The sequence below is a fragment of the Amphibalanus amphitrite genome, unplaced genomic scaffold (assembly GCF_019059575.1).
Source record: "Amphibalanus amphitrite isolate SeventyFive unplaced genomic scaffold, NRLGWU_Aamphi_draft 000653F_arrow, whole genome shotgun sequence".
Taxonomy (NCBI): Eukaryota; Metazoa; Arthropoda; class Thecostraca; order Balanomorpha; family Balanidae; genus Amphibalanus; species Amphibalanus amphitrite.
The window spans coordinates 29477-42886 of record NW_024882147.1 but is presented as its reverse complement, the minus strand read 5'-3'; the positions used below and the strand labels follow the sequence as shown (position 1 = coordinate 42886).

At 54.1% G+C, this 13410-nt stretch overlaps 1 protein-coding gene across 1 annotated transcript in view; it reads left to right on the top strand.

Moving 5' to 3' along the window:
* Positions 1-13410, top strand: part of LOC122364041 (membralin-like) — a 57854-nt gene that overhangs the window by 27167 nt on the left and 17277 nt on the right. The window contains exon 9 of the mRNA XM_043334064.1: positions 2767-2857. Within this exon, the coding sequence (XP_043189999.1) occupies positions 2767-2857 (91 nt within the window). The remainder of the gene's footprint in view (positions 1-2766; positions 2858-13410) is intronic.

Sequence of the window (13410 nt, the reverse complement as noted above, 5' to 3'; positions counted from 1 at the left end):
GAATGCGAGAGGGATTGCTCTGGTAAGATTAAAGGCATCTCAGTTATGAACCATATTACCGTGATGCGGACTGGAATCAAGAGCGATACCCGTAGTCAGAGTTAGAGCGTGAGTCTGAGTCGAAAGTGGACCTTTTAAGCCGTAGCAAATTTTTGTTGGGTCACCGAGGAGTTGTTGGCTCTGCAGTGCTAACCGCAGGTACAGATGGGGAGAAGCTATTACAGGCCATGCAGGATAATTGGGTTGTACGAATGGGGCCAGAGGGGGCTTGGCCTATCTCGAGTATACATACGTAGGGGACGGGTGTTGCATCAGGTGGAGCGGGGACAACCCTGGCTAGGGACCGGACTCGGAGACATCCACAACAGCGAGCAGCGAGCGACTTCATCGGGGGGGGGGGGGGAACAGATGGAGTGCCTCAGAAGAATTATTCATACGATTTTGCATCTGTTAATGAAATGCCAGAGGGTATTTTATAAGAGTGGCTATTTCAGACAGTACCGGAAGTGCATTCTATGAGCAACACGATTGGCTTATGCCTACTTGTGTGCATTTGTTATCCCGAATTCATTTGTAAGCGAACTCATTTTCGCGTTGTTATTTGCGTAAAGCTGTGTGTTTGTTTAGTACTGAGCGTAATGAGTTGCCGACATTCACTGATTAGCCCCGCATATGTTTGTAATCGAAATAAGCGTACACTTTAAGCCCTGCCCCAATCGGGAGGTCGAAAGTTTCTCATTCTCAACGCCTACAACAAACGCGGTGGACCCCGAGCAAAGTTCGCTAGTGAACTCGTGCGATGTTCCTATCTTGATCGCTCATCTTTAAACCATCGTCGTCAAATTTGTGTGAAACTAGTGCGGAGCCCAACTCGCCAAATTTACCCAACCATGAATCCGAACTGGTGGTCCAAGTTTGTCGGCAGATGTCCCGGCCGACCGGTCAGGAGGGGTAGGCCGTCCTGGAGGGGGGGGGGGGGAAGGCGTGGCATCTCGGATCTTAGTGACGACATCTCAACTTTGACCCAGCAGGGCTGCCCGGCTAGAGGGGCGAGTGGGCACAAAGTCCTTGCCCATAGACAGAGAGGTAGGTGGGGCAGCTGTAGATTGTAATGTAGCGCAACTTTCGTGTGTTAGCTGGAAAATAATGTATTTCATCATCGCACTTTTCGGTTGCTTTTGGTGTCCACTCAAATTGTCCCGATTTTTTTTAGCTGTTATTTTCTTAAACAATCTATTGCTGTTTTTTGCTTATCGAGACTAGCAAAGACTTCGACCATTTCGTTATGCTTCTCAAATGTTTCTAAAAATACGATTTCCGAAGAAATGCAAATTGATGCGATTTCTTCTCGAAATGACATGCCGAAGTTTTCTTGGTCCCTACCCTCGGAACTGTTTTGCTGCTTTTGACATGTTGAAATGACACTGGCGATTAGGACTGGATGCCTGCCGGGGAGTGCTTTCAGATCCCAAGTCACATCATTTGCTCTGCCTAAATCCACGCAGTAGGTCCTTTTATTGTGCACTATGTACTATCGCGGCATTACTCCTCGGTCATATCGTCTTCTTTAGGGTACAGTCCCTTCACTCTCGGATACCGCCGGTGTAGTTTTTTTTCAGTCGGTCTCCCAATTTTCTCTGCCGACTATTTTTCTTGACGCGCCCGGGGCAACTCATCAAAACATTAAAAACACTGATTGTCTGGTGAGCCTGTTGCCTTTGGAAATGGAACAGGCTCTGGGCGTTACGAGGTTCTGGTGGCTGTGATAAGGCCGGGGCGGCGGACCCGGCTGGCGGGAGACGAAACGGAGCCGCGCCGGCCCGGGTCGGCGACCTGCAGTAGACTAAAGGGGTTCGGCGAGTACTGGCTCTACCAGTGGGTTTTCTTGTGGGTATTCAGTTCTTACGAGGTGTTTTCATTAGTGTGTATTCTCATGGAGGGTGTGATTGATTCACACGCATAACGTGTCCACACTCTCCTTACGGCCCGCACCGCTCGCGTATATGGCTCGTGATGCGATCACAGCCGCTGGCCATTCCTCTTCCTCTAGGCGGAACGGAACTTTCCGCTGGTGATTTTAGCATCGAACGTTCTCTCCACTGATATGATGAGATGGACATTTTTCTATTAAAGAGTCTTAAAATGTTAAATTCATCACACTCTGCACATTTCTCGTGTGTATTATAAATGATAATGAACCTTTCCAGAACCCTCGTACATGTTTCACCGCGGTCTAGCCCATAGATCAGTAAAATGGCCTCCTGCGCTTCGCTGATCGACTCGACCTGTCGTTAAGTGCGGAGAGGTGTCGGCCCAAGTATGTGATCTCGGCATAATGCCCTCCTGGAAACGCGGGAACTTGGCGGCACGTTGTCGCATGTGCAAGACTCTTACTTATTAATCTAGTTTTATTGAGCTGGGAAGTTCTCCGGGCCAAGTTGGGGAGCTGATTAATATCCGACCCACGGCGCCGGCCGAGGAAGGACGAGGTCGACTTTGAGTTGTGGGGTCAGCCAGGGCCGACAGGCTGCCCGCTCTTTTCACCCGGGGGTGTGGTTTCACTGCTGAAGGGGATATCTGCCCCATTCCACCTCAACCACCAACTTGAACCTCGTGAGGATGGGGAGAGGGATATTGGAGCCAGCCAGGACCGACGGACCGCTCTCTGCAGGGCTGTGGGTTGGTCGGCTGAGTGAACACCTTGACGCCGAGTTGTATCTCGCTGACCAACGAAACACTATTGACGCCTATCTCTGCCTGTTTCAGGAACGTGGTGACGGGCGAACACTACCGCTTCGTCAGCAACTGGCCTACGTCTACCTCGTTCTTCGCCGCATGCTTCATCATGATCATATTCGTGAGTACCCGGCACTAGCTGCAGTAGCACATGGACCTTTGAACAGCCCCAGATTTACACGAAATCCTGCTCACAGGTGACAGGATCACGAATGATCTCGTAGCTCCACAATCCCATTATTACACGGGGGATCAGAATGTTTGTAGAACCAGTTATAATATCTCCTTGATAACCTAAGTTCCGTCTCTCCTCCCTCTGTCCCTGTTCGCTCTTTCACACGCCCAGCTTCCCCTGACCTGCCTCTACCCGTCCTCTCCTGCCTCCACTTCTGTCAGGCCGACATACGCTCCCGGTCCCTCCGGCAGTGCCAGCACGCTGCCCGGCCGGCCGGCCGGCCCGACGGCCGTATATTTGACATGCTAATAAAGCGTTGTGTGGATTATTGCCCGGTTGATGTCGGCTATAAGGGCCCTCCGTAGGGACTCGAGTGTTCCGTGTCGGAGCCTGATCCGCCCGTATTGGAGAGCCATACGGAGACGGAGGGACGAAGGTGGATACGGACAGACTGAGACGGAGACGGGGGCAGGCGGGGACGGGCACGGAGACGGAGATGGAGGCAGACGGATAGATAAATGTGGAAACCGTCAGTGACAACATTGACTGAGATGGAGACAAAGACGATAACAGACGGACAGATGAAGACGAATGAGGGGAACCGCAGGCAGCTGATAGTAAAAAAAAAAAAAAATACAAAACGGATATTTAATGACAAATGATACATGAACAGTGCAGCCTCAGAGACGGATTCGGTAACTGAGACTAAGGAAAGAAGACAGTCTGGTTACCGGCGAGATTGCGTCTTTGGTCGACATGTGTTTCGCGGTACCGAGTGGGATTCTGTGATGTGTTGCGTCTCCCCAGGCTTGCAATGCCGTGCTGCCCTGGAGCAGCCGCCCGAGAGTGGCGCACCAGACATCCGTTTGATCTGCTCTCCGTCAGAGCCAGGCTGGCAAATGTTTGTCGCAGCGAGACCTTTTCTCGTCCGCCGTGTATATCTTTGTTTTCTCCAGCTGTATTGAAAATCATTCTCGTGTTCACTTTGGAACAACCCCTCGGATTCTGCCTTTCAGATCCAGGAAACTTCGTTCCGTCCATACTTGATGCTCTGCCGGTATCTGATACAGAATGCTGGCACAACTATCGCCGACGCAGTCATGCATTTGTCAGCGTCTGGCCGCTGATTTGCTCCCGGCCCCTGCTCGTGGACCGGTCTGGATTGGATGGTGCAGTAAGGACTGGACCCAAGCCTGTTCCTTCCCACAGTGTTCCGCCCTCACCTGGCCACACACGGCCATGACTGCTAATTCGATCGACGGCCATTAAAACTTCCCGAAATACTTGGAACGTTTATTAACGGCTCCGACGTGCGTCGGCGTCCGGTGAGCGCCGCTGCTCTCAACGGACTCCCCCTCTCCGCCCACCCCTCCCCCGCTCTCTCCCAGTCAGCCCCGGTGGCGGCGGCGCGTGGCCCGGTCCGCCGCTGTGGTCCCCGGGGAGGGCGTCTTTGTCGACCAACCTCGGAAACTGAGTTACCGACAGAGGCGGAATTAGCCGGCCGGCGCCACCGGCCCGGCCGAAAAGGCCCTGTTTGGACGCCGTCTCGCCGCCGCGGGCTCAACGCTTTCCGGCACAAATGCGCACAAAGGGTGCGGTCGCGGTGTCACACTGTTGAATGTTATACTTGGTCTGCAGACAACAAAACCAGCTCGGTACATAAGGAATGGTAAATTGTAAATTAGACCGGCTACGACGCGTTTTGAACCAGGATTGGTGTACTGTGGCACTCTGTTCCTAATTGATTTCAGTTATAATGGGATGTAGGTAACTCTTACTTTGAGATGCGAATCACGCTCGTCGGATGTGCCATCGCTTCGCGCATATTTTGTGCAGCAACATTTACATTGTTGTCTGTACCGTCGCAGACTACAACATTGTAGTTTGCGATCTAACAGAAACTTGATCTTGATATCGTTTAGAATTTAGTGTTTTCCTTTTTAGTGTTTTCCTTTTTATCTGAAAATAAATTGAAAGATCGAATGAAATACTGAGTGCCTAATGACCCCAACATCAACCCTGTCGTGAAACAAAGCCCACGTCACTACCGGACACACCTAACAAGCTGCCGCCACCAAACTGCTCTCTCCAATACTCATATCCCCGGCTGTGGAGGGTGGCTCGGACGGGTCTCGAGTACGGTCGCCGGGGCTGCCAATCCAAGACGGGCTGCAATTTTCCACTATCGGCCTAACGCCGTTGAGCCGGAGTTTTTCCAATACGCCGCGCCCATTGTACCGGCGTCCACGGGGCACTGAGGGCTGGTCGACCGCCGCCCGGCGAGGGCGGGATGGGGAGGGGACCGGTCTGGCCGGGCAGACGGTCTCAGACCACGGTGTGATTATGGTCAGTGGATGTCGAACCGGCTACTGATGAACACCGTCGCTGTTGTGTCTGACACGAACCGAGACGTTGTTGTACGACGGATAGGGGCCTCGAGAGACCCATGCTCCTGTGTTACGAGCTCATAGGTGGACCTCTGCCTGCCCCACTACGTCCCCGATTATCAGCATCCGTGCCGAGTCGCCTTGTCCTGAGTGACACTGGACAGGTCGCTCGGTCTCGGACTCTCCTCCAGTCGTCTGCTTCTCTGTCGTCTGTTACTCTCTCGTCTGTTACTCTGTCGCCCGTTACTCTGTCATCTGTTGCACTGTCGCCCGTTACTCAGTCGTCTGTTGCACTGTCGTCTGTTACTCTGTCGCCTGGTATTCTGCCGTCTGTAACTCTCTCGTCTGTTACCCTGTCGCCCGTTACCCTGTCTCGCTGTCCGCGTCTCTGTCGGTTTACCGACCGGCTGGTCGGGCCGACCGCTGCACAGTGGCCCTTTTTCAGAATTAGCACGCATAAATTCAAAATATTTTTTCTCTTCTTTTGAGTAAAAAGTAGTCTAATCGTGTGCAAAACATTCCAAACTATCCGATGGTGCCATTTTTACCTCCTAAAAAATAATCATCTTTGGTAAAACTGACCGCAAAATCGAAGTTTGTCGAGAGGCGCGCGGACACCACCGGCGGGCCCTAAAAAGTAGGGTGAGATGAACAACAATTTGTAAGGCTTTCGGTGAGAAAATATTAAAAATAAGTGGCATGGCTGTGAAGCTGAGTTTACGCAGAAGCCCTAGAAACCACAATTTTCATTGTATAAACTTAAATAGGCCACTTTTGCCGAATATTGTGGACACAATAACAGGACGATTATTAACTGGGGATGGCGGCATACATATGAAGCTTTATGTTAAGTAGCACACTCTGGAACATGTCGTATTATACATCGTTCGAATCGCCGATCTCTTCTGACCATGTCCACCAAAGGGCATCGCGCCATTTTGCGCCATTTTGCTTCTACGGTGGATAACGTGAACCAGTTCAGTCCGCGAACGGCTGTGGCTCCTGTTCGATACGACTAAGCTCATTGACCTGGCTCGAAGCTGGTGTCATCTGGTGGGCGCCTAAATGTGGCTTGACTTTTGCCATAAGATGTGCTTATTGAAATGTCATGTAGGCATAACGCTGTGCTCAAGAAAAACTGTCCGATTTCTTGTCGCGTTTGATGTCCAAGCCGCACAAGTCCCGTAGGATCGGCTTAAGATCTAACGTCAAAAGCGCCTATGTGTTTGTATTGTTCGCGTCGCGCTGACCTTAGTTGCTGCTCGGCCGGGGCCGACTAACGGTGGCTGGCAACAGCTGTAGATGCGGTCACGTGACGCCCTGAGGCGTCCTGGCGGTCAGTGCAGCGTGGTCGGCTGGCGGGCTCTCCACACTTGCGTTCGGAGCGGCCTGGGCCGGCGGGCGAGCCGTGCGAACGTGCGCCAAATCTTGGGCCGAGCGGCCTGTCGCTGTTGGGCCGAATCTCCTTGGGCAGTTCGTTTCTTTTCTTCTCTTTGCATTGGCAGGGAATATCAGGGCTGCGGAGTCGGAGTCGGAGTCGGAGTCGGAGTCGGTCGGAGTCGACAGTTGTGACCGGAGTCGGACTCGGAGTCGGAGTCGATTTTAGAAACCCGAGCTGGAGTCGGAGTCGGAGTCACCGAAAATCTGTCGACTCCGCAGCCCTGCTAGGTCTGCGGAGTCGGAGTCGGGAGTTGGAGTCGGTCGGAGTCGACAATTCTGCCCGGAGTCGGAATCGGAGTCGGAGCTGGTTTTTGAAAGCCGGAGTCGGAGTCGGAGTCGGAGTCGCCGAAAATCCATCGACTCTGCAGTCCTGGGGAATACGTCCTTGATCACGTGGTGATGTCTTGCACCACTTTCAGGTAATGTGGGAATTAATGCGTGCTAATTCTGAAAAAGGGCCACTGTGCGCTGGGCCGCTCTCTCCGCCGTATTGTGCGGCGATCGGCGACCGGCGCACCGCCCGGCTAAAATCGTTTCCTGGTCGTGCCATTAGCTGTGTCTGTAGCGACCCGGGGTGCCGCGGCCGGCGGGCCGCCCCGCCGACGGCTGGCTGCCGCCGGAATACAGGCGCCCCGGAGTCCGGCTGAGTCCGTCCCGGAGTCCGGGCGAGTCCGTCCCGGAATCCATCGCAGTCCGCCTGTACCCCGGCGCAGTCCGTCTCAGTTTGGCCGAGTCCGTCCGGAGTCCGGCGCAGTCCGCCCTGGAATCAGACGTAGTCCGTCTCAAAGCTTGGCCGAGTTTGCCTCGGAGCCCACCGAAGTCCGCCCCGGAGTCGAGCACAGTCCGCGTTGGATTCTGACGCAGTCCGTCTCGAAATTTGGCCGATTCCACGGATCCAGTGCAGCCCATGGTTAACAGGGTGGCTCCAATGTCGTGTGATAGTGGAGCTGAATAACCAATAACTATTGGGGGCTGAATTAGCCATAAGGGTGGCGCTGATAAGGGTTGCGCTTGTGATGCCTCTCCATTGGACCATGTTTTAGGGCGTTGATTGCGTTCACCAGAAAGTTTTATCGTCGCATCTGCATCACCCTATTGATAAGCGGAGGGTGTTTTGCTCTGATCGTTAAACTCTTTGAAGGCGTTTATTACCCTCGCTTTTCGACCCACATACAAACGTGGCCTTTCAGAAGTACTGGTGAGTTTCCCAAACAGCTTCCACTGTGGGCAGGCGTGCTTCGGCTGACTGTGACGTCAGACGGTCACAGTCGGCAGTCACAGTCTCTGATTCAGTCACCAGTCACGGTCTGATTCAGGCACCCGTCAGTTTGTTACGATGGGGGTCAGCCCGCCAAGTCACCCTGGTCTCGGTGAATCTCAGTATCCCGTCCGTGAGCAGGTCACAGTCTTTTTCAGGGGTCCACTGTGTTCTTGTAGCGTACCGGTGTCTCTGGTCACTGTCTCCGGTTCTCAGTGTGTCACGGATCAGGGCTCACCTCCGGCTGGGGTCACGGAGGGTCAGGGTCACCGTGTCACACCGGCTCTCGCTCGGCCGGCGGCTCCGGTAGGCCCGCCAGCCCGGCCATTAATTTCAATCTGCGGTGGTGCGGCTCGCGCTGACCGGATCACGGTCTGATTAGAGCTCAATTCATCAATTACCGCGCGGCCAGCCGCCGCCGGCGCCACGGCCACTTTGAGGCGACTGGGCGGGACGACGACGGGACCGGTGCGTGGGAGCGGTGGCTACTGAGGGGTCTGGTGGGAGCGGTGACTGACGGGACGGATGGGAGCAGTGACGGGACTGGTGGGACCTGAGTTACGATACTGATGACAGCAGTAAATGCTTTTGACTGAGCGAGCAAGAGCGGCTGTATTGGTTTAGGCAGTGAAGGTTTGATTGGATGCGGTGTAAGTCACGTCTTGCATCGGTGAACTTCTTTCTCAGACCGCCAGTGACCTGTCACTGACCTCAGCTTTCTCATTTCTGACCAGCCCCAACGGACCCCACCCGACCTCCTTCGAGCTCTCATTTCTGGCCAGTCCCGCCCTCCCCGGTCCCCCTCCGCCGCCGGCCTTCGGCATCGTCTAATACCATCGGCGGCGCCGTATTCAAATTCGGCGCAGGGCGGCAATCTCGCGGTGGCCGCCTGTGTGGCGCCAGCGGCGGACACGTGCCGCCCCGCCCCCGCCCCCGCCCCGCCGACCGGTCGGCCGGACGTCTTCGGCAGTAGAGCGCGAACGGAAGCGATGGAAATCGTTTAGCGGCCGATCTGGGCAGACTTACTGCCGGCGCCGCGGCTTTGTTGGTGATTGGAGCCAGGTAGAGGAACGGAGCCAGGTAGAGCAGTGGGAGCCGGCGCCCTATTAGCCTGTCGTCTTGAGGCAGCTGCTGCTGAAGACCCCCGCAGTGAAGCTGTTTCGATTCTGTGAGGAAAACGCGGGATAGTGTCGAATACTCAGCCACCCAATGCTTAGGAGCGAGGCCTTCGGTCGGCCCGGCCTCTAATCATATTAAACTTGAAAGGACAAGAGCTCAACTTTTCCGTTACTAGCTGACGGGGATTATGGCTTGAGGACGTGATTTTACTGCCAGCCGAGTTTCATAGCGTCGTTAAAAGTGAAACACTTACGACCATGAGTGAAACGGCTGCTTGATTGGATCTTTGAACCTAAAGACGTGTTAGCCCACAATGTATGGGAATTTCCCCTAAAAGCCTGGCCGGCATTGATCTTATTGGCATATAGGAGTCCAATTATTAGCGCTCAGCGGCGACATTTTTAATATAGCTGTTAGAGCAGCTGTTTTGGTGATGGCTTAGTATCCGTGGTCAATGGTCATTATCATGACATAATATTGCTGTAGCATAAAAGCGATTTGTGTGGGTAAAATAACATTACGCACACAAATTATTCTTTCGGCTAGATTTTGAGTCTTGGGAATGTTGTAGTTGTTTTTGTTGGCTTGCACAATACACATTATGCAAATTGTTTTTAGTTGGCGCAGGTGTCTAACTTTCGAAGCATTTTGCTGTAGAAAAATATTGGTGGCTTAACTTCGTGGTGGATGAATTTGAATTAAGTTTAGTACGGAAGCGAGCAAGTGCTACGATATTCTCCAAACAAAAACGCTCTGCATCGATTGTCAATAATCCATGCTTGTTGTTCTTTTGGAAAGTTGATGGCAGGGTAGACATGTTACGCGGACTCGTATCTCTTCAGCAATATTGTTATAGTGAGGTCCACGTCTGCGCCTTTTTCCTCTTCTCCCCTGAGCCTGTTCGTGCGCAGTGAATGATGTGCTGTGGTTCCTCTGGATGACATATCAATACGGCCAAAAAGCAGTGGTTGTTACGTAAATTTTCCGCTAACCTGAAGAGAGACACAAATTGGTCTTCGCTCCCGCCGAAGATTGTGTCACTGCACTGAGGTTACATTGCAGACCCAAATATCTTTAAGCCCTTTCTGACTTGTCAGGGTGCTGTAATTTCTTGAGAAAGTAGTTGATTGGAATACCGGAGCGCAGCTGGTACCGAGTTCAACTTTGGGAATCTCTTGGCTTGGCCTTTATCAGAGGAGTTTGCGTCACCGGTAATACTTCTATAGAAATAAGTTCTCCTTGGCTCAGCCATTGATTGGTGCCGAAACGAATGTCTCGGCGTGCCACCATCGCCATTTTCCGGATGTGCTCGGCGTTTCATCATCTCCGGTCGCCGGGTGGGGTCCGATATTCCCGCGTCGTTTCTCCGTCCTCGGTCCCGGACGGAGACTGCCTGTACTGGTAGGCTGCGCCGGCGGGCCGGGCGGTACTGCGGCACAGCCTACCTCTGCAGTCGCTCCGCGGCTCGGCTCCGCGGCGACTTTCCGTCGCGTCGGTCCGCGACCGCTCCGGCGGGCGGCAGGCGTTATCTGGCCACGCGGCTATTGATTGATGCCGGCGGTATGAGGGCCGAATCGATCGCGCTCGGCGGCGTTATCGCACCGTCGCCCAACTGATGGCTGCTGCTGCCGCCGACACGCGGCCCGCTCAGATAGAGCGCCGCTGGACGGCGCGTCCCCGCCGCCGGGCCGGCGCCGACACGCGGCAGCGACCACGGAACTCGGTCAACGCTCGGAGCATGACCATTGCTCAGGTGATGCGTCACGCCGGGCGGCGAACACAGTGCTTCTGAGCCGTTAACACCGAGCTGGTTTATGTATGTAGCATTTTGAGCTGATGGCATTCCAGCGGCGCCGTAATGGGTCGGCTGGTGGCCGCGCCAGATGAGTTTCCGACGGGCCATCGGCAGCTGTCGGACACCGATCTATCTCTGGCGGCCGCCGGCCGACGGCCCTCGCGCCCCGTCGGAGGTGCACTGCCGCGGCTTCTGGTATGCATGAGGTATGAATTCGTACCGAGCGGCCCCGCGAGCCGGCGTATCCGGTCGTGGTACGATCTGATCTACCGTGCCATGCGCTCCGTAATCTGCCGATACAGTATCCGCTCCGCTCATACTGTGCCCACACCAGCCTGAGGCCGTCTGTTCTCCATCTGGTGATGGTGACAGGTGGTGCCATTGATGGTGACAGGTGGTGACCCGGCTGACGCCAGCACAGGTGGTGCTAGTGTCGATATATGCAAGGGATCGGTGCGGCAACGTTGAAGGCTATCCACAGTTGGGGAGTTGATGGAGGGCTTGTGTAAAATGACAGTTTATGTTATTTTGCCCTTAATCGCTACAAACAAACCAGCACGAATAACAGTTGCCGATAATCGAGACCAGCTTCTGGTCTACAGTGTGGCAGTCTGAGAGGCTTATAAACGTTTACGGAGACTTTCTCTGCATATGACGCAGCAGTTACGGCGTCTCGCTAACATACAGTCGGCGCCAACAGCTTGGGACATTTTGCCGTCTACGGCTGGATAATGGTGGTATACGGTCCAGTAGTCAGGGCCCTTTTGCTGCAGACCTGTTGCAGACGTTCGGAACCTGTTGCAGACGGTCGAGGGACCTGTTGCTCGCCCAGTGCCACCTGTTGCGGAGCCGAGAGCCGACCTCGGCTGCGACTCGCAGCTGTGAATCCGACCACAGACCTCCGACGGAAACATTGGCCTGTAGCTGGCCTGTAGACGAGTGTGGCGCGCGGTCGGTGCGGCCACTGCCCGCGGCTTTCACTATCAGCTCCTATCGGCCTGTCACCAGCACCCGACTCGACAATCGGCGGCCTGACCCCACCAGCCACCCCTCCCCAACCCTCCGATCTGGCCCTCGTGCACCCCCGGTCAGCCGCGCTACCCCCACCCCTCCCTCCCCACGCCGATCTGCGGCGCGCGGTCACCAGGCTTCGCAATCCTGGCTGCCTGGTTCGACCGCGGCTGCCTCGGAGGAACTTGTGCAGGCAGGGGAGGGGCAGGGCGGAGCAGGGGGTAGAGTGGTACAGGGCCGGGGTGTGACGTGGGGAGCTGCTGGACATGAACAGGCGTTTCAGTTGGATGAACGTTTGGGTGTGACTGCTTGATTTTGTCAGGCGTCAGAATAACCGAACTCTGTGGCAGCTCAATGAACTGAGCAGTGAGCAGTTGAGCACGATAATCGGAATGTGTCGCAGTCTGGTACTGTTGCTTCTGCTGACTGTAATTTCACCCGCTACATCTGTCCCCGTCCGGTCCCTTCCGGTGCCACTGACTGCTATTCCACCTGCTTCAGCTATCCGCGGTCGGGTCGCGCTCTGACATCGCTCACATCTCGGAGAGCGGTCGTGTGTTTGGCCGCGCCGGTACCGCCGCCGGCGCGCCGCCTCTGTCGTCGACCGCCGCCGGCGGTGCTGAGCAGCCATGAAGGCGACCCGGTACGCCGGTCGGAGGTCCGACAAACGCCGGAAAAAAAAACGGGAATTTAATAAGTGCCGTCAGAGCGGCGCCGTGTTTGCTCAAAACGGAGTGAGCGCCGCACTATCGTGACGTGGAATTAATGCGCTCTTCTTCTCCGGACGTCTGCGAGTTGTTGGATTTGATGACAGGCTAGATCTGGATCAAGAGATCAAAAGAAAGTGGTGTCATATTCGTAATTGTGTATTGAGCGCCGGTTCTAAGTACAGTAATTTATCTTGTATAAGTGGCATCGTTGAGAGAATTTCTTTCCTTGCACTATTTTTGGCTGTATTTTCTAGAATAGCTAAATGAACTAATTGAGTTGTTTTCTTAGACGGCCTCCAAATGGGTCACCATTCACCAATGCCCCTGGTTTCGGTTTACTTTAACTCGTATTGCCGAGTTATTCACCCCACTAATGTCTTAAATTGTTCTGACCTTTTCCCCCATTTGTTCCATAAAAAGCAGACGAGCCCCTCCGCCCTCGAGACAAACAGCTTGTGTGGGATGTCTTGTTCGTATGAAATCTACCTTATTTTTCTCTATGATGAATACCCAGTTGTCACCAGAATAGCGGATGCGGGGCCTTCCGTTTCGCTCTGGTCCCAGTTGTACCCAGATGAAAATATCTCTGTTTGTTGCCTTTGGAAAGGGAGCTTCTGTATTTTCCTCCAAGGAGGGAGAAGATAAAGATTGTTGTAGGCGGTGCCTGTCCTATTCCCCACTAATTAATGATGGGATGGTTCCGTCGGCAACATGCCATTTATCTCTCCATTGGCTTTTACATTACTTTGTAGGTATGGGAAAATTATCAAAGCTGTACC